The sequence below is a fragment of the Solea solea genome, chromosome 16 (genome assembly GCF_958295425.1).
Source record: "Solea solea chromosome 16, fSolSol10.1, whole genome shotgun sequence".
In the NCBI taxonomy this organism is placed as follows: Eukaryota; Metazoa; Chordata; class Actinopteri; order Pleuronectiformes; family Soleidae; genus Solea; species Solea solea.
Genome location: NC_081149.1, coordinates 12272772 through 12294460, shown reverse-complemented (window position 1 = coordinate 12294460; position 21689 = coordinate 12272772). Strand labels below are relative to the sequence as shown.

At 36.5% G+C, this 21689-nt stretch overlaps 3 protein-coding genes across 3 annotated transcripts; all 3 read right to left on the bottom strand.

The window, feature by feature from the left end:
- Positions 1-349: 349 nt before the first annotated feature.
- On the bottom strand, positions 350-2112 carry LOC131475681 (heme-binding protein 1-like). The gene is made up of 7 exons (XM_058653947.1): positions 2063-2112; positions 1854-1913; positions 1588-1666; positions 1371-1491; positions 1092-1219; positions 763-926; positions 350-639 (listed from the first exon to the last, which is right to left on the bottom strand). Coding segments are annotated over exons 1-7 (627 nt in total). The 5' UTR covers positions 2065-2112; the 3' UTR covers positions 350-566.
- A 3519-nt stretch (positions 2113-5631) lies between these two features.
- Positions 5632-7412, bottom strand: LOC131474845 (heme-binding protein 1-like). Its single transcript, XM_058652537.1, has 7 exons — positions 7363-7412; positions 7154-7213; positions 6888-6966; positions 6671-6791; positions 6392-6519; positions 6045-6208; positions 5632-5921 (listed from the first exon to the last, which is right to left on the bottom strand). Coding segments are annotated over exons 1-7 (627 nt in total). The 5' UTR covers positions 7365-7412; the 3' UTR covers positions 5632-5848.
- Positions 7413-18198: 10786 nt separating this feature from the next.
- LOC131474844 (heme-binding protein 2-like) lies at positions 18199-19979 on the bottom strand. The gene is made up of 7 exons (XM_058652536.1): positions 19930-19979; positions 19721-19780; positions 19455-19533; positions 19238-19358; positions 18964-19091; positions 18594-18757; positions 18199-18487 (listed from the first exon to the last, which is right to left on the bottom strand). Coding segments are annotated over exons 1-7 (627 nt in total). The 5' UTR covers positions 19932-19979; the 3' UTR covers positions 18199-18414.
- Positions 19980-21689: the final 1710 nt, after the last annotated feature.

Below are 21689 nucleotides of genomic sequence, written 5' to 3'. Positions count from 1 at the left end.
GAATGAAACTGTATGAATTATAAGTGTACAGTGTATCACTAATATGAGAAACAGGCTTGACTGTACCTGCAGATATACCTGCGTTGTGGAACAAATCAAATATACATTTGAATGAAAAAAAGGTGTTATATTGATAAAGCTCCATCTATCCAGCCATTTAGTGAGGTAGCATTTTCATTGCACCTGAAGCAGCGACTTTACAGTGTTGTGTAACATGTTTCAGACCAGCAGTTTTGTGACTGTGATATCATGTACTTTACAGGCCTTATTTTGATTGCAAAGCCAGCTGCTTTGATACATTTATAATGAATCCATTGAAGTGGATCAGCCAAGAAAATCACAACAGGAATTGACCATTGAAAGGTAACTTTATTGGACAGGAAACCATCAAACAAACTGGTTTAAAATCATCATCACTGTGGTATATTTGGTCCATATGAAGTTATTTATTTGGGTTGTCACTGGAAGGTTATGTATAAGACACATAATGACTTGAAGCAGTAGTGAAACAAAAATCCCAGCTACCACAGCTGATCATTTATGTTGTACTTGCAGGACTCCCATGTTCAATCCTCACACACAGGCTCATCCATAACAAGAAACGCCACCTCATTGTACATGTTTCCTTCTGGCCCTGGCCTGAAATGAATGCACACAAATACAGAGAGAGAGAGGGAGAAAGTATATGATCATCAACAAAAGTTCAAATGTTTACTTTTTCTCTTCATTATTCTTTGTGATTATGAGTGAGTAATAGTTTACTTGATGTATATAGCAGAAAAATGGTATTCCTTAATGTAGCTTGCACCAGCAGAGTCAAGGTCACGAGTCAGACTCTCAATTGCCTTTCGTTCTTTTCGGTCTGTTTTCTTTCCATGATATCCCACTACATAAAATGTTGTGGGTGGTGTATAAGTGACAAACACCTGCAAGAAAACTTCCGTTATCTATCAGAGCCTATTGTAAATGTCACAGAATCAACACAAACATAATTAAAACAATTATGACACACACACACGTATATATATATATATATATATATATATATATATATATATATATATATATATATATATATATATACCACTTACAGAATTGTCAGTAGGAATGGGGGCCTCTCGCTGATATTCAGCTGGGAGTGCTAACTGTATGAAGTACTCAGTTGCCTTGTTGTGAGGTACTATCACAAGACCAGGAGCTACTGGGTCCATGCTTACTCCTAAAGAAAGACAATTGAAAGTTTTTTTGTTTTTTCATTTTCAAAAACTTGAATCACATAATAAACACAAGAGCAGACAAAAGTAGAAACATATCCAAAATCAGTTTTGTGAAGGGTCATTCATAAATAAATGAGACATGTGAGTACGTACCCATGTCATTGGAACCGTTAAAATAGGCAAGTAATCGTGAGTATCCAATCATCTGTGCCTCCTCCAGGGTTGAGGCTTTCACTATTGTTGCAGCTACATAGGAAGATTCATAGCTACGCACCTGGGACACAAAGAAAATATAGTGGAGTGGATTTTTAAAAAGTGTCAGGCACCTGAAGGGTTTAAAGGTTTTTTTATTTTGATGAGAGACACTCACCTCATAATCATCTGTTTTACAGGTCACATTATACACTAAGCACTGCTGTGCATCAGCACAGAAAGCCTTAGAGCCAGATCTGTGAAATTACAAAGGGAAACATTAAAAATGGCACTGATGCAGCTGTTAGTCTGAGTTATGGAGCCAAAGTTTTCTTCAATTGAATCATTTTTGACACCTAGATTTCTGAGCAACCTCTGTTACTCCATAAGTTATGGTCACATACAGCAACCTGTTAAAAGGATGATTAAATTCAGGTTTCTTACCCAGATTTAGCCTCAGCTGTCAGCACCAGCAGACAGACAACAAGCCCTGAAAAATAAATCCTGGGACACACACATGTAAAGTTTCAATCAGCTCACAAGATCATTTTCTTCATTCAGTTAAAAGAGGGGAGACAAAAAAGTTCATCTTAATTCACACACAAAACCTCTTATTACTTTTGTTGTCCAAGAAAATCAGGGAATATACTTACATTGTGAATGAATGCTGTGTCCGTGTGTTTCAAAAACTGGAACATTGCAGTCTCGTCCAAGGCGGCTATTTATTTCATTTTTGTTCAGGAAAAAATTGGCCACTCCCCTGCATTAACTGAATAAAACTGTATAAATTATAAATGTGCAGTGTATCACTGATATGAGGGGTGGGGGGATCTTGCTGATATTCAGCTGGGAGTGGTAAGTATATGATGTAGTAACCCATTTCTGTAGAGTTCTTATGAGGTACTCTCACTAAAGCAGGAACTACTGAGTCCAGGATTACTCCTAAAGAAAGACAATTAAAAAAAACAAAAATCAACAACACTTGATCTTTGTGTTATTTTGGTTCTTTTTGGACATTTAAAACAATTATACTCAATTATTGTCATTGTTACATAGTTGTTTCTCTTATTGTTTGTGCTGTGTGTTCTGTGCTCACACATACTTATTCTTGTGCACAAGCCACTCTTTCATGACAACATCTTCATGTCAAGGAGAAAACCAGTTTCATGAAAGGTATTTGATAAATAAATGAGACACATGAGTACGTAACCTTGTCATTGGAAGCATTGAAATAGGCACGTAATCGTAGGGATCCCTTAATCGATGCATCAGCCATGGTGGAGGATTTCACTATGGTTGCAACCAGGTTTAAAGATTTATAGTGACACAAATGGGACACACAAACAGAAATAGTGTTTAGGGATTACATATATATATGGCCCATTGATTTTCAATTTTAACGTTATAATTCTATTCTATTCTCAATCTTTTTTTTCTTTCATTGAGCACAGATGGGTCTGCCATTTTTAGATCTGTCTAGTTTAGATCCTTGGTTTTTACATCATGATTACTCATTAAATACTTATATTCCCATTTCGATTGTCGACATGGTGTTGAGTGATATAATGTCCATCATTTGTTTGCAATGTACCACACTGAGGCCTCAAATTGAAAATGTTTTTTAACAATACAATTGTAACAATAACCAGTCAATTGGAAGCTAACTGTAAAGAGAAGAAAAGTCATAGAGAGTCATGTAGCTCTGTGTTGCTCTGAAGGTCCAGCAATCTGTGGTTAAGATCACCTGACCTCCAATTAAATTATCATTCATGGAAGAAAACACCTTTGTAGTAAGATGTGACCTGCTTGGTATATGGTAGTGTGGTTACGTTATTTAAATTCTTAAATCCATCCACCACTGAATAAAGTCACATGTCTGATGCTACAAACACGTCTACAGTGCTAGCTATCGCTTTAGCACAAGTTGAATTTTGTGGAAGTTTTGGTCCAAACGAGGACGGAAGACGGTGTTATTTTGCTATATGACTACATCCTTATGATGCATGTGGAGATCCTGTGCTTTCTTTGCTACATGCACGTAACATGCACTGACACACGGTGGTTTTCTTGCATGTATACGCTTAGTTGGACTGGAGTTGGACTGGAGTCGGACTTGGCGTTCTGTGCATGCACCAAAATGTCTTCCCCAGTCTTTGACCTAGAAGTCGACGGAGACGACGTATAAATTGCAGTACTGTTGCCGTGTCAGTGTGTTCAGAAACTGGAACATTGCAGTCTCGCCCAAGGGGGCAATTTATTCCAATTCAGTTTAGAAAAATTGGCCACTCCCCTGAATAAACTGTATGAAAAATACAAATTTGATATTACTCATATGAAAAACACATTTGACTGTATGCTATTTTCTGTAGGGGTGGGTGGGGTAGAGGTGGTGGAATACCTTCAGGGACACCTGTACATTTTAACAAATCAAATATACATTTGAATGAAAAAGGCGTGAATAGTTTCAGTTTATTCACACACATAAGGATACGTATACAGACATATACAAATAACTAAAGACACGGGACACACTAATAAACTCTGTAGATGTATATAAATATATAAATATAAATATACAGTGTATCACTGATATGAGAAACAAGTTTTCTTGCATTTATACACTTAGTTGGAGAGGAGTCAGACTTTTTTGTCACATATTGGACAACATAGTAACCTATGACTTTTTTGTCTCATTTTGGACGACATAGTAATCTATGACTTTTTTGTCTCGTTTTGGACAGCATAGTAATTATATGACTTTTAGTTATCAAATTCTGTCAAGCAAGTTTTATAGCTTTCTTTATGATTTTTTTCCTGGAAATGTCTCCTAAATTGAACAATTGCTCTCAGGTTAACTTCAGCTTTCACTCACGAGGAGGTGTAACCAATGACAGCCACTTGTTCACAGTCACTCAGGGATGAATCCCATGAACCCTCACTTGGCAAGCATATATGAACCGAGCAGGACATAGTGTCTACCATTTCTACTATTCTGTGACACAGAAATGGAAGGTCAGCATCGTGGAAGAGGGGTGAGGATGTGGGGAGGAAGGGGAACGGGGACAAAACAGGGGAAGAGGGAGAAGAGGCCAAATACATAGGCAGATTCCTAATGAAATTAGGGCTACAGTTGTGGACCATGTTGTCAATTACGGCCTCACAATGGCTGAGGCTGGTCGGAGGGTGCAACCAAATGTTGGAAGAACCACTGTGAATTCAATCATTCAAACATTTCGTAGGGAGGACAAGTATGTATAGTATTAGACAGTAATCAAACATCTGATGTTAACTGTGCATTACCACATAGGATTGAATTACAACCTCGCATTTGTGCACAGCTCTACCAAAAGGGTTTTCTTAGGTTTGTTGTAAATAAGTGACTGTAGTGTATTTTTCTTTTGCACAATGCTTGAGAATTGCAAAGAGCATATACAGTAAAAATGTGAAATGTACGGATTCAGTGTCTTGTACTCACTTACTCCCCTAACTACAGCAATGTGTAACCTTACTGTAGTTTTCAAATGGCTGTACAAGTAGTGTATAGTGCTGTCTTGAGCATTTTCTGGTGTCAAGACTTCTCATTTTGATGACACTGGCAGTTTCATTGACATGAATACTTGCTTTTGATGAATGGATTATCCATTTTGAGCAAGTCACGTGCTAATGCAGGTAATCCACTGAGTTGTGCAGTTTGCACTAATTGTTTTGAGAAATGCACTCACTGCTGTGCAAATGTTAATAGTGATGTGAGAAAAGCACCAAAGCGACTGAGAAAAACTGTAAGTGACTGTGATATCATGTCATTTGCAGCCAGGAATCTTGCATAGCTCTGAGTCTCTCCTGGACAACCGTCCAGATGTTGAGAAAGGCAGCTTTATTTGATCTTGAGCTGCTGTCCTTCAGGTACTCTTTATACAGACAATGTTTTTCACTGAAGAGTGCTTGGATCTCTGCATCATTCTCATCAAACCAATCTTGATGTTTGTGTACAGGGACACCAAATGATTCGAGAGCTGTAGAGTACGGCACGGTCTTAAGGGCAGACTTGGCGTCCTGCACATGCACCAACATTTCTTCCCCGGTCTTTGACCTTGAAGTAGAAGGAGACGACGCATAAACTGCAGTCTCTGTCTGTGTGTTCAGCTTTTTAATTCATCTTTGATTATGATACATTTATAATGAATCCATTGAAGTGGATCAGCCAAAAAAATCACAACAGGAATTGACCATTGAAAGGTAACTTTATTGGACAGGAAACCATCAAACAAACTGGTTTAAAATCATCATCACTGTGGTATATTTGGTCCATATGAAGTTATTTATTTGGGTTGTCACTGGAAGGTTATGTATAAGACACATAATGACTTGAAGCAGTAGTGAAACAAAAATCCCAGCTACCACAGCTGATCATTTATGTTGTACTTGCAGGACTCCCATGTTCAATCCTCACACACAGGCTCACCCATAACAAGAAACGCCACCTCATTGTACATGTTTCCTTCTGGCCCTGGCCTGAAATGAATGCACACAAATACAGAGAGAGAGAGGGAGAAAGTATATGATCATCACCAAATGTTCAAATGTTTACTTTTTCTCTTCATTATTCTTTGTGATTATGAGTGAGTAATAGTTTACTTGATGTATATAGCAGAAAAATGGTATTCCTTAATGTAGCTTGCACCAGCAGAGTCAAGGTCACGAGTCAGACTCTCAATTGCCTTTCGTTCTTTTCGGTCTGTTTTCTTTCCATGATATCCCACTACATAAAATGTTGTGGGTGGTGTATAAGTGACAAACACCTGCAAGAAAACTTCCGTTATCTATCAGAGCCTATTGTAAATGTCACAGAATCAACACAAACATAATTAAAACAATTATGACACACACACACACACACACATATATATGTATATATATATATATATATATATATATATATATATATTTATATTTATATGTATATATATATATATACCACTTACAGAATTGTCAGTAGGAATGGGGGCCTCTCGCTGATATTCAGCTGGGAGTGCTAACTGTATGAAGTACTCAGTTGCCTTGTTGTGAGGTACTATCACAAGACCTGGAGCTACTGGGTCCATGCTTACTCCTAAAGAAAGACAAATGAAAGTTTTTTTGTTTTTTCATTTTCAAAAACTTGAATCACATAATAAACACAAGAGCAGACAAAAGTAGAAACATATCCAAAATCAGTTTTGTGAAGGGTCATTCATAAATAAATGAGACATGTGAGTACGTACCCATGTCATTGGAACCGTTAAAATAGGCAAGTAATCGTGAGTATCCAATCATCTGTGCATCCTCCAGGGTTGAGGCTTTCACTATTGTTGCAGCTACATAGGAAGATTCATAGCTACGCACCTGGGACACAAAGAAAATATAGTGGAGTGGATTTTTAAAAAGTGTCAGGCACCTGAAGGGTTTAAAGGTTTTTTTATTTTGATGAGAGACACTCACCTCATAATCATCTGTTTTACAGGTCACATTATACACTAAGCACTGCTGTGCATCAGCACAGAAAGCCTTAGAGCCAGATCTGTGAAATTACAAAGGGAAACATTAAAAATGGCACTGATGCAGCTGTTAGTCTGAGTTATGGAGCCAAAGTTTTCTTCAATTGAATCATTTTTGACACCTAGATTTCTGAGCAACCTCTGTTACTCCATAAGTTATGGTCACATACAGCAACCTGTTAAAAGGATGATTAAATTCAGGTTTCTTACCCAGATTTAGCCTCAGCTGTCAGCACCAGCAGACAGACAACAAGCCCTGAAAAATAAATCCTGGGACACACACATGTAAAGTTTCAATCAGCTCACAAGATCATTTTCTTCATTCAGTTAAAAGAGGGGAGACAAAAAAGTTCATCTTAATTCACACACAAAACCTCTTATTACTTTTGTTGTCCAAGAAAATCAGGGAATATACTTACATTGTGAATGAATGCTGTGTCCGTGTGTTTCAAAAACTGGAACATTGCAGTCTCGTCCAAGGCGGCTATTTATTTCATTTTTGTTCAGGAAAAAATTGGCCACTCCCCTGCATTAACTGAATAAAACTGTATAAATTATAAATGTGCAGTGTATCACTGATATGAGGGGTGGGGGGATCTTGCTGATATTCAGCTGGGAGTGGTAAGTATATGATGTAGTAACCCATTTCTGTAGAGTTCTTATGAGGTACTCTCACTAAAGCAGGAACTACTGAGTCCAGGATTACTCCTAAAGAAAGACAATTAAAAAAAACAAAAATCAACAACACTTGATCTTTGTGTTATTTTGGTTCTTTTTGGACATTTAAAACAATTATACTCAATTATTGTCATTGTTACATAGTTGTTTCTCTTATTGTTTGTGCTGTGTGTTCTGTGCTCACACATACTTATTCTTGTGCACAAGCCACTCTTTCATGACAACATCTTCATGTCAAGGAGAAAACCAGTTTCATGAAAGGTATTTGATAAATAAATGAGACACATGAGTACGTAACCTTGTCATTGGAAGCATTGAAATAGGCACGTAATCGTAGGGATCCCTTAATCGATGCATCAGCCATGGTGGAGGATTTCACTATGGTTGCAACCAGGTTTAAAGATTTATAGTGACACAAATGGGACACACAAACAGAAATAGTGTTTAGTGTTTATATATATATATATGGCCCATTGATTTTCAATTTTAACGTTATAATTCTATTCTATTCTCAATCTTTTTTTTCTTTCATTGAGCACAGATGGGTCTGCCATTTTTAGATCTGTCTAGTTTAGATCCTTGGTTTTTACATCATGATTACTCATTAAATACTTATATTCCCATTTCGATTGTCGACATGGTGTTGAGTGATATAATGTCCATCATTTGTTTGCAATGTACCACACTGAGGCCTCAAATTGAAATATTTTTTTTAACAATACAATTGTAACAATAACCAGTCAATTGGAAGCTAACTGTAAAGAGAAGAAAAGTCATAGAGAGTCATGTAGCTCTGTGTTGCTCTGAAGGTCCAGCAATCTGTGGTTAAGATCACCTGACCTCCAATAAAATTATCATTCATGGAAGGAAACACCTTTGTAGTAAGATGTGACCAGCTTGGTATATGGTAGTGTGGTTACGTTATTTATATTCTTAATTCCATCCACCACTGAATAAAGTCACATGTCTGATGCTACAAACACGTCTACAGTGCTAGCTATTGCTTTAGCACAAGTTGAATTTTGTGGAAGTTTTGCTCCAAACGAGGACGGAAGACGGAGTTATTTTGGTATATGTCTGCATCCTTATGATGCATGTGGAGATCCTGTGCTTTCTTTGCTACACGCACATAACATGCGCTGACACACGGTGTATAAACACACGACGTATACATTTCAGTACTCTTGCTGTGTCAGTGTGTTCAAAAACTGGAACATTGCAGTCTCGTCCAAGGGGGCAATTTTTTCCAATTCAGTTTAGAAAAATTGGCCACTAACCTGAATAAACTGTATGAAAAATACAAATTTGATATTACTCATATGAAAAACACGTTTGACTGTATGCTATTTTCTGTAGGGGTGGGTGGGGTAGAGGGGGGTGAAATACCTTCAGGGACACCTGTACATTTTAACAAATCAAATATACATTTGAATGAAAAAGGCGTAAATAGTTCCAGTTTATTCACACACATAAGGATAAGTATACAGACATATACAAATAACTGAAGACACGGGACACGCTAATAAACTCTGTAGATGTATATAAATATATAAATATGTACAGTGCATCACTGATATGAGAAACAGGTTTTCTTGCATTTATACGCTTAGCTGGACAGGAGTCAGACTTTTTTGTCACATATTGCACAACATATTAACCTATTACTTTTTTGTCCCATTTTGGACGTCATACTAACCTATGACTTTTTTGTAACATTTTGGACGACATACTGTATTGACCTCTGACTTTTTTGTCCCATTTTGGACAACATACTAACCTATGACTTTTTTGTAACATTTTGGACGGCATACTAAACTATGACTTTTTCGTCACATTTTGGACGACTTACTAAAGTATGACTTTTTTGTCATATTTAAACGACATACTAAACTATGACTTTTTTGTCTAAATTCAACGACATACTGTACTATGACATTTTTGTCACATTTTGGACGACATACTAACCTATGACTTTTTCGTCACATTTTGGACGACTTACTAAAGTATGACTTTTTTGTCACATTTTGGACGTCATACTATACTATGACTCTCGTAAAATTTTGGACAACAAACTAAAATGCAAGGCTACACGGTGATGTAGTGGTTAGCACTCTCGCCTTGCAGCGAGAAGACCCGGGTTCGAGCCCCGGTTGGAACAAGGGCCTTTCTGCATGGAGTTTGCATGTTCTCCCCGTGTGTTCTCTCCAGGTACTCCGGCTTTCTCCCACAGTCCAAAAACATGCAATTTGGGGATAGGTAAATTGGACACTCCAAATTGACCATAGGAGTGAGTGTGAGAGTGAATGGTTGTTTGTCTCTATCTGTGTGTCCCTGCGATGGACTGGCGAACTGTCCAGGGTGTACCCCGCCTATCGCCCGATGTAGCTGAGATTGGCACAGCACCCCCCGCGACCCTCTGGCAGAGGATAAAGCGGTAGATGATGACTGACTGAAACTAAAATGCAACAGGGGTGTCCATGCTGAGACTTGAACCCATGATTGCTGGTTTAGGAGGGTGATAGTTTATCCGTTAGGCCACTGCAGCATCTGTGACATGGCCTTTGTTTTCAAATAGTGGACGAAATACTAGTATGAGTATGAATTTTTTGTCACTTTTTGGACGACATACTATACTATGACTTTTTGACACATTTTGGACGACATATTAAAGTGTGACTTTTTTTGTCACATTTTGGACGACATATTGAAGTGTGACTTTTTTTGTCACATTTTGGACGACATACTAAAGTATGACATTTTTGTCACATTTTAGACGACATCCTAAATTATGACTTTTTTGTCACATTTTGGACGACATACTATACTATGACTTTTTGTCACATTTTGGACGACATACTAACCTATGACTTTATAAATGACTTTTTTTTCATAATGTGGATGACATGATAAAATGCAATCGGGCTGTCAATTATGGGACTTGAACCCACGATTTCTGGTTTAGAAAGGTTATAGCTTATCGGTTAGGCCACTGCAGCATGTATAAAACGCCCTTTTTTTGAAATAGTGGACAACATACTAAAGTATGACTTTTTTGTCACATTTTGGACGACATACTAAAGTATGATTTTTTTGTCACATTTTTGACGACATATTAAAGTATGATTTTTCGTCACATTTTGGACGGCATAGGATGACCATTTGTTCAGATCTTGGACGACATTTCCAAGAAAAGTATGACTTTTTTGTCACATTTTGGACGACATTAAAGTATGACTTTTTTTGTCACATTTTGGACTTTTTTGTCAAATTTTCGAATACATACTATACTATGACTTTTTTGTCACATTTTGGACGACATACTAAATTATGACTTTTTTGTCAAAATTTTGTACAGCATAATATGACTATTTGGTCAGATCTTGGACGACATACTAAATGAAGGACTTTTTTGTCAAATTTTCGATGACATACTAAACTATGACTTCTTTGTCAAAATTTCAAAGAGATACTATACTATGACTTTTTTGTCAAAATTTTGAGGACAAACTAAACTATGACTTTTTCGTCACATTTTGGACTACTTACTAAAGTATGACTTTTTTGTCATATTTAAACGACATACTAAAGTATGACTTTTTAGGAGGGTGACAGTTTATCCGTTAGGCCACTGCAGCATCTGTGACGTGTCCTTTGTTTTCAAATAGTGGACGAAATACTAAAGTATGAATTTTTTGTCACTTTTTGGACGACATACTATACTATGACTTTTTGACACATTTTGGACGACATATTAAAGTGTGACTTTTTTTGTCACATTTTAAACAACATCCTAAACTATGACTTTTTTGTCACATTTTGGACAACATACTAAAGTATGACTTTTTTTGTCACATTTTGGACGACATACTAAAGTATGACGTTTTTTGTCACATTTTAAACGACATATTAAAGTATGATTTTTTGTCACATTTTGGACGGCATAGTATGACTTTTTTTTTCAAATTTTGGACGACATACTAACCTATGACTTTTTTTGTCACATTTTGGACGACATGCTAAAGTATGACTTTTTTGTCACATTTTGGACGACATACTAAAGTATGACTTTTTTTGTCACAATTTGGACGACATACTAAAGTATGACTTTTTTGTCACATTTTGGACGTCATACTATACTATGACTGTCTTGTAAAATTTTGGACAACAAACTAAAATGCAACAGGGATGTCCATGCTGAGACTTGAACCCATGATTGCTGGTTTAGGAGGGTGACAGTTTATCCGTTAGGCCACTGCAGCATCTGTGACATGTCCTTTGTTTTCAAATAGTGGACGAAATACTAAAGTATGAATTTTTTGTCACTTTTTGGACGACATACTATACTATGACTTTTTGACACATTTTGGACGACGTATTAAAGTGTGACTTTTTTTGTCACATTTTAAACGACATCCTAAACTATGACTTTTTTGTCACATTTTGGACGACATACTAACCTATGACTTTTGTCACATTTTGGACAACATACTAAAGTATGACTTTTTTGTCACATTTTAAACGAAATACTAACGTGTGCATATTTTGTCACTTTTTGGACTTTTTTTTTCAAAATTTGGACTACATACTATGTTATGACTTTTTTCCCAAATTTGGACGACATACTAGAATGCCATCGGGCTGTCAATGATGGGACTTGAACCCACGATTGCTAGTTTAGAAGGGACATACTATACTATGACTTTTTGTCACATTTTGGACAATATACTATACTACGACTTTTTTTTCAAAATTTGGACGACATACTATACTATGACTTTTTTTTCAAATTTTGGACGACATGCTAAAGTATGACTTTTTTGTCACATTTTAAACGACATACTATACTATGACTTTTTGTCACATTTTGGACGACATATTATACAATGACTTTTTTTTTAAAATTTGGACGACTTACTATACTATGACTTTTTGTCACATTTTGGACGACATACTATACTATGACTTTTTTTCAAAATTTGGACGACATTTAGAAGGGACTTTTTATACTATGACTTTATTGTCACATTTTGGACAACTTACTAAACTATGACTTCTTTGTCACATTTTGGACGACATACTAACCTATGACTTTTTTGTCCCATTTTGGACAACATACAAAAGTATGACTTTTTTGTCACATTTTAAACGACATACTAACGTATGAATTTTGTGTCACTTTTTGGAAGACATACTATACTATGACTTTGTGTCACATTTTGGACGACATACTAAAGTATGACTTTTTTGTCACATTTTAAACGACATACTAACGGATGAATTTTTTGTCACTTTTTGGACGACATACTAAACTATGACTTTTTTGTCACATTTTGGACGACATACTAAAATGCAATCAGGCTGTCAATTATGGGACTTGAACCCACGATTTCTGGTTTAGAAGGGTTATAGCTTATCGGTTAGGCCACTGCAGCATCTATAAAACGCCCTTTTTTTCAAATAGTGGATGAAATACTACAGTATGAATTTTTTGTCACTTTTTGGACGACATACTATACTATGACTTTTTGTCACATTTTTGACAACATACTATACTATGACTTTTTTTTTCAAAATTTGGATGACATACTATACTATGACTTTTTTTTCAAATTTTGGACGACATACTTAAGTATGACTTTTTTGTAACATTTTAAACGACATACTATAATATGACTTTTTGTCACATTTTGGACGACATATTATAATTTGACTTTTTTTTCAAAATTTGGACAACATACTATACTATCTTTTTTTTTGTCAAAATTTGGACGACATACTATACTATGACTTTTTTTTTCAAAATTTGGACTACATACTATATTATGACTTTTTTTCAAAATTTGGACGACATACTAGAATGCCATCGGGCTGTCAATGATGGGACTTGAACCCACGATTGCTAGTTTAGAAGGGACATACTATACTATGACTTTTTGTCACATTTTGGACAACATACTATACTATGACTTTTTTATCAAAATTTGGACGGCATACTATACTATGACGGGTCACATGGTGTGTGTAGTGGTTAGCACTCTCGCCTTGCAGCGAGAAGACCCGGGTTCGAGCCCCGGTTGGAACAAGGGCCTTTCTGCATGGAGTTTGCATGTTCTCCCCGTGTGTGCGTGGGTTCTCTCCGGGTTCTCCGGCTCCCTCCCACAGTCCAAAAACATGCAATGTGGGGATAGGTAAATTGGACACTCTAAATTGACCATAGGAGTGAGTGTGAGAGTCAATGGTTGTTTGTCTCTATCTGTGTGTGGCCCTGCGATGGACTGGCGAACTGTCCAGGGTGTACCCCGCCTATCGCCCGATGTAGCTGAGATTGGCACAGCACCCCCCGCGACCCTCTGGTTGAGGATAAAGCAGTAGATGATGACTGACTGACTGACTAAAGTATGACTTTTTTGTCAACATACTAAAGTCTGACTTTTTTGTCACATTTTGGACGACATACTATATAACTTTTTGTCACATTATGGACGACATACAAAAAGTCATACGTATGACTTCTTGGGGACTTTTTTTAAGATTAGAATACATAACCTCAGAGATACAAGTCAACCTCTGGTGGATTGATATACTTGTCTTCATGCCCTTATTCTGAATTTCTCATCATGGTCAGCGTTTTTAAAAAATGTAACCATTGAATTAAGAGGACAAATTGTATGATCCTTCATCAGTTCACTATTTTCATGTGGTCCTCTCTCCCTGTCGGGAGCATCACCAGCACTGAAGATAGTCCAGTGGATAAGAACGTAGCATCACGACTCAAAACATTCTACGACATATGTGTCTGGGTGTTTCAAAAACAACAAAACCAAATTAAAAATCGTCAATAGCAAATAAAACAACTTCCGAAAACCTAACTAAAACTCTCCATCGTGTGCGTGCTTTCATTTGTTTGCGTCATTACGATTTCAACTTCACCATCGACAACTCTGGGATAATGGGAGGAAAGAGCTAGCCTTGAAAAGGTGCTAGTTGGCATTTTTTGTTGAAAACGTTCAAAATGAGATAAACAAAGTCATAGTTTAGTATGACATCCAAAATCAGACAAAAAGTCATAGTTAGAGTGTTCAAATGCTTTGCAGAGATACAAGATATAGAGGTGCAGAGATACAAGTTACAAATGCACTGTTTATTTAAAATTTAATTTTCATTATCATTATCATTTTTAAATGTCAATGTAACCACATCGGCAGGAGGGAAAAAAGAAAAGAAAAAGAGTTTGGTTTACAACCCTGGACCGTCATTCCAAAGTGCAATTTCTAACCAGCTGAGCTAATCGAGGCAACACATCACACCAAATTTTGTCCAAGTCCCTCCCTAGCCATAAATAATACATTAAAAAACTGAAGCTGCGGGCCGTACAAAATCTGCCGTGATTGGCCACACTTTGGACATGCCTTATTTAGACAAAGTGGTATTTTGGTGGAATCACCCTTTAAAATGTGTAGGGAGAGAGAGAGAGAGAGAGAGAGAGAGACAGAGAGACAGAGAGTGTAATAATGAGAGAGACTCAGAAGCCCTACCCTACCCTTCCTGCTCCCTGTCCCTTTAAATCAGACCTGAAAACATTTTTATTTACTGCAGCTTTTTCTTAAGTTCTTAAAATCATCTTACTTATCGATTCATTCTTGTCTTTTAAAACGTTTGTCACTTTTATTCTATGATTTTCTTAATGTATTTCTCTGCCCTTGTAAAACATTTTGAGTTGCCCTGTGTATTATTAGTGATGTCTGTATTCCATCCATGATATCACGCTACATAATCTGTTACAGCTGGTGACTGCATGAAAAACACCTGCAAGAAAACTTCTATTATCTATCAGAGCCTATTGTAAATGTCACAGAATCAACACAAACATACTAGACAAAAATACTTTGACAACTATGTCAAAATACATTATTTTTAAAGTGCTCTTTGGTATTTTGTTTCTGAATAATATAAATGTATATATATATATATATATCTATATATATACATATATGTATATATATATATATATATATATATATATATATATATATATATATACGTGTGTGTGTGTCTATATGCTTACCAAATTATCAGTAGGAGTAGTAACTGTATTAAGTAGCCAGATTTCTTGTGAGTTACTATCACTAAAGCAGGAGCTACTGCAGGATTACTCCTAAATAATGACATTTTAAAATTTCAGATCAATAATTCTAATGACATGAACAAACATGCTCGATCTTTGCATTATGGTGGTTGTTTTTGGAGCTTTAAAACAATTTTACTCAATTATTGTTGTTGTTACATAGTTGTTTCTGTTATTGTTTGTTTTGTGTGCAGGTTTGTGTTGTGTGTTCTCACCCATACTTATCCTTGTGCACAAGCCACTCTTTCATGACAACATCTTTATGTCAAGTCATTTCATAAATAAATGAGACACATGAGTATGTACCCATGTCATTGGAACCGTTAAAATTGGCAAGTAATCGTGGGTATCCAATCATCTGTGCATCCTCCAGGGTTGAGGCTCTCACTATTGTTGCAGCTACTTTGACAGATTCATAACGACGCACCTGGGACACAAAGAAAACATAGTGGAGTGGGTTTTTAAAAAGTGTCAGGAACCTGAAGTGTTTAAACATTTATTTTTTTGGGGCTCGCCTCATAATCATCTGTTTTACAGATCACATTAAACAGTAAGCACTGCTTTGCCTCAGCACAGAAAGGCAGAGAGCTGTATCTGTGAAAATTATAATGGGAAATATTAAAAATGGCACTGATGCAGATGTTAAGTTTTCTTCAATTTAATCACTTTTGACATCTAGATTTTCAGAGCAACCTCTGTTATGGTCAAATACAGCAACCTGTTAAAAGGATGATTAAATTGAGTTTTCTTACCCAACAAGCCCTGAAAAATCTATCTATCTATCTATCTATCTATCTATCTATCTATCTATCTATCTATCTATCTATCTATCTATCTATCACATAACAAGCATCACATCATAACACATAATTTACATATTTCCTTGCACCTGAAGCCGTATTAACTTGCCAGTGTTGTGTAACATGTTTCAGACCAGCTGAATCCCATACTTGTTGTGTAACTTTACAATTTTTCTCAGTCGCTTTGGTTGCTTTTCTCAGATCAGAATGAAAATTCTCATAACTATTAGTTCAACCTCCACAACATATAGTCATTTGTGCACATCATAGTAACAATTTCTCCTCCCTCTGAACAAATTGCAAATGCTTTTGGACATGTATCAGTTGCTTTCATACAATTCTTTGCTCTTTTATAATATTATCATTTGCTTATGTCATGTCAGTCAAAATGAACTATACTTACGGATGCTGAATAGTCGTTCCCAATAAAACTAATAGTCTTCATTTCATTGCATACAAAATTGTTGAACTAGTTATCAAATTCTGTCAAGCAAATTTTATAGCTTTCTTTATGATTTTTTCCTGGAAATGTCTCCTAAATTAAACAATTGCTCTCAGATTAACTTCAGCTTTCACTCACGAGGAGGTGTAACCAATGACAAGCCACTTGTTCACAGTCACTCAGGGATGAATCCCATGAACCCTCACTTGGCAAGCAGATATGAACCAAGCAGGACATAGTGTCTACCATTTCTACTATTCTGTGACACAGAAATGGAAGGTCAGCATCGTGGAAGAGAGGTGAGGATGTGGGGAGGAAGGGGAACAGGGACAAAACAGGGGAAGAGGGAGAAGAGGCCAAATACATAGGCAGATTCCTTATGACATTAGGGCTACAGTTGTGGACCATGTTGTCAATCACGGTCTCACAATGGCTGAGGCTGGTCGGAGGGTGCAACCAAATGTTGGAAGAACCACTGTGAATATACATAGCATATACAGTAAAAATGTGAAACGTACGGATTCAGTGTCTTGTACTCACTTACTCCCCTAACAGCAATGTGTAACTTTACTGTAGTTTTCAAATGGCTGTACATATAGTGTATAGTGCTGTCTTGAGCATTTTCAGAGTGCGGCACGGTCTTAAGGGCACATAACATGCACTGACACACCGTGGTTTTCTTGCGTTTATACGCTTAGTTGGACAGGAGTCAGACTTGGCGTCCTGCGCATGCACCAACATTTCTTCCCCAGTCTTTGACCTTGAAGTAGAAGGAGATGATGTATAAACTGCAGTCTCTGTCTCTGTGTGTTCAGCTTTTTAATTCATCTTTGATTATGAAAAAAAATGGCCACTCCCCTGCATAAACTGAATAAAACTGTATAAATTATAAATGTACAGTGTATCACTAATATGAGAAACAGGCTTGACTGTACCTGCAGATATACCTGTGTTGTGGAACAAATCAAATATACATTTGAATGAAAAAAAAGGTGTTATCTTGATAAAGCTAGCCATCTAGCTAGCTAGCATTTTCATTGCACCTGAAGCGGCGACTTTACAGTGTTGTGTAACATGTTTCAGACCAGCAGTTTTGTGACTGTGATATCAAGTACTTTACAGGCCTTATTTTGATTGCAAAGCCAGATGCTTTGATACATTTATAATGAATCCATTGAAGTGGATCAGCAAAAACAATCACAACAAGAAATGACCATTGAAAGGTAACTTTATTGGACAGGAAACCATCAAACAAACTTGTTTAAAACCATCATCACTGTGGTATATTTGGTCCATATAAAGTTATTTCTTTGGGTTGTCACTGGAAGGTTATGTATAAGACACATAATGACTTGAAGCAGTAGTGAAACAAAAATCCCAGCTACCACAGCTGATCATTTATGTTGTACTTGCAGGACTCCCATGTTCAATCCTCACACACAGGCTCACCCGAAGCAACAAACGCCACCTCATTGTACATGTTTCCTTCTGGCACTTGCCTGAAATGAATGCACACAAATACAGAGAGAGAGAGGGAGAAAGTATATAATCATCACCAAATATTCAAATGTCTTTATGTGTGATTATGAGTGAGTAATTGTTTACTTGTTGTATATAGCAGAAAAATGGTATTCCTGAATGTAGCTTGCACCAGCAGAGTCAAGGTCATTAGCCAGACTCTTACTCTCCTTTTGGTCATTTTCGCCTGTTTTCCATCCATAATATCCCCTTACATAATATGTTGTGGGTAGTGACTGTATGAAAAACACCTGCAGGAAAACTTCCGTTATCTATCAGAGCATATTGTAAATGTCACAGAATCAACACAAACATAGTTAAAACAATTATGACACATACATTGTTTTGAAAGTGCTCTTTGCCATTTGGTTTTTCAATTATATACATACATACATACATATATATCATATATATCATATATATATATATGTATATACATATATATATATATACTTACCAAATTATCATTAGGAATGGGGGGCTCTCCCTGATATTCAGCTGGGAGTGCTAACTGTATGAAGTAGTCAGAGTCTTTCTTGTGAGGTACTCTCACAAAAGCAGGAGCTACTGTGTCCATGCTTACTCCTAAAGAAAGACAATTAATATGTTTTTTTGTTTTTTTAAAAACTCAAATCACATAATAAACATAAAAGTAGACAAAAGTAAAAACATATCCAAAATCAGTTTTGTGAAATGTAATTCATAAATAAATGAGACACATGAGTACGTACCCATGTCATTGGAACCGTTAAAATAGGCAAGTAATCGTGAGTATCCAGTCACCAGTGCCTTTTCCAGGGTTGAGGCTCTCACTATTGTTCCAGCTACTTTGACAGATTCATAGCTACGCACCTGGGACACAAAGAAAACATAGTGGAGTGGATCTTTAAAAAGTGTCAGGCACCTAAAGTGTTTAAAGGTTTATTTTTTTTGCTGAGAGACACTCACCTCATAATCATCTGTGTTACAGGTCACATTAAACAGTACGCACTGCTTTGCTTCAGCACACTCAGTCAGAGAGCTGTATCTGTGAAATTACAAAGGGAAACATTAAAAATGGCACTGATGCAGATGTTAGTCTGAATTATGGAGCCAAAGTTTTTTTCAATTGAATCATTTTTGACACCAAGATTTCAGAGCAACCTCTGTTACTCCATAAGTTATGGTCAAATACAACAACCTGTTAAAAGGATGATTAAATTCAGTTTTCTTACCCAACATAAGCCTCAGCTGTCAGCACCAGCAGACAGACAACAAGCCCTGAAAAATAAATCCTGGGACACACAAATGTAAAGTTTCAATCATCTCAAAAGATATTTTTCTTCATTCAGTTAAAAGAGGGGAGACAAAAAAGTTCAGCTTAATTCACACACAAAACCTCTTATTACTTTTGTTGTCCAAGAAAATCAGGAAATATACTTACATTGTGAATGAATGCTGTGTCCGTGTGTTTCAAAAACTGGAACATTGCAGTCTCGTCCAAGGCGGCTATTTATTTCATTTTTGATCAGGAAAAAATGGGCCACTCCCCTGCATTAACTGAATAAAACTGTATAAATTATAAATGTGCAGTGTATCACTGATATGAGAAACCGGTTTGACTGTACATGCAGATATACCTGCGTCGTGGAACAAATCAAATATACATTTGAATGAAAAAAAAAGGTGTTATCTTGATAAAGCTCCATCTAGCTAGCTAGCATTTTCATTGCAACTGAAGCAGTGACTTTACAGTGTTGTGTAACATGTTTCAGACCAGCAGTTTTGTGACTGTGATATCAAGTACTTTACAGGCCTTATTTTGATTGCAAAGCCAGATGCTTTGATACATTTATAATGAATCCATTGAAGTGGATCAGCAAAAACAATCACAACAAGAAATGACCATTGAAAGGTAACTTTATTGGACAGGAAACCATCAAACAAACTTGTTTAAAACCATCATCACTGTGGTATATTTGGTCCATATAAAGTTATTTATTTGGGTCGTCACTGGAAGGTTATGTATAAGACACATAATGACTTGAAGCAGTAGTGAAACAAAAATCCCAGCTACCACAGCTGATCATTTATGTTGTACTTGCAGGACTCCCATGTTCAATCCTCACACACAGGCTCACCCGAAGCAATTAACGCCACCTCATTGTACATTTTTCCTTCTGGCCCTGGCCTGAAATGAATGCACACAAATACAGAGAGAGAGAGAGGGAGAAAGTATATAATCATCACCAAATATTCAAATGTTTACTTTTTCTCTTCATTATTCTGTGGGATTATGAGTGAGTAATTGTTTACTTGTTGTATATAGCAGAAATGTGGTATTCCTTAATGTAGCTTGCACCAGCAGAGTCAAGGTCACGAGACAGACTCTCAATTATCTTTCGTTCTTTTCGGTCTGTTTTCTTTCCTTGATATCCCGCTACATAAAATGTTGCGGGCATTGAATAAGCAGTAAACACCTGCAAGAAAACTTCTGTTATCTATCAGAGCCTATTGTAAATGTCACAGAATCAACACAAACATAATTATAACAATTATGACACATAAATATACATGTATATATATATATATATATATATATATACATACCACTTACCAAATTATCAGTAGGAATGGGGGGCTCTCCCTGATATTCAGCTGGGAGTGCTAACTGTATGTAGTAGTCAGATTCCTTGTTGTGAGGTACTGACACAAGAGCAGGAGCTACTGTGTCCATGCTTACTCCTAAAGAAAGACAATTGAAATGTTTTTTGTTTTTAAATTTTCAAAAACTTGAATCACATAATAAACACAGGAGCAGACAAAAGTCAAAACATATCCAAAATCAGTTTTGTGAAGGGTAATTCACAAATAAATGAGACATGTGAGTACGTACCCATGTCATTGGAACCGTTAAAATAGGCAAGTAATCGTTGGAATCCAATAATATGTGCATCCTTCAGGGTTGAGGCTCTCACCATTGTTATAGCTACATTGAAAGATTCATAGCTACGCACCTGGGACACAAAGAAAACATAGTGGAGTGGATTTTTAAAAAGTGTCAGGCACCTGAAGTGTTTAAAGGTTTATTTTTATTTTGCTGAGAGACACTCACCTCATAATCATCTGTTTTACAGGTCACATTAAACAGTAAGCACTGCTTTGCTTCAGCACACTCAGGCAGAGAGCTGTATCTGTGAAATT

What these genes read in the sequence shown, in the direction of transcription:
- LOC131474845 (XM_058652537.1), bottom strand. An exon ending in GTAAAACAGATGATTATGAG is followed by an intron (nt 6,792 to 6,887) that starts GTGAGTGTCTCT and finishes TTTGTGTCCCAG; the next exon opens with GTGCGTAGCTATGAATCTTC. An exon ending in TTTTCTGCTATATACATCAA is followed by an intron (nt 5,922 to 6,044) that starts GTAAACTATTAC and finishes CATTCATTTCAG; the next exon opens with GCCAGGGCCAGAAGGAAACA.
- LOC131475681 (XM_058653947.1), bottom strand. An exon ending in GTAAAACAGATGATTATGAG is followed by an intron (nt 1,492 to 1,587) that starts GTGAGTGTCTCT and finishes TTTGTGTCCCAG; the next exon opens with GTGCGTAGCTATGAATCTTC. An exon ending in TTTTCTGCTATATACATCAA is followed by an intron (nt 640 to 762) that starts GTAAACTATTAC and finishes CATTCATTTCAG; the next exon opens with GCCAGGGCCAGAAGGAAACA.
- LOC131474844 (XM_058652536.1), bottom strand. An exon ending in CCATTCCTAATGATAATTTG is followed by an intron (nt 18,758 to 18,963) that starts GTAAGTATATAT and finishes GTTTTCCTGCAG; the next exon opens with GTGTTTTTCATACAGTCACT. An exon ending in TTTTCTGCTATATACAACAA is followed by an intron (nt 18,488 to 18,593) that starts GTAAACAATTAC and finishes CATTCATTTCAG; the next exon opens with GCAAGTGCCAGAAGGAAACA.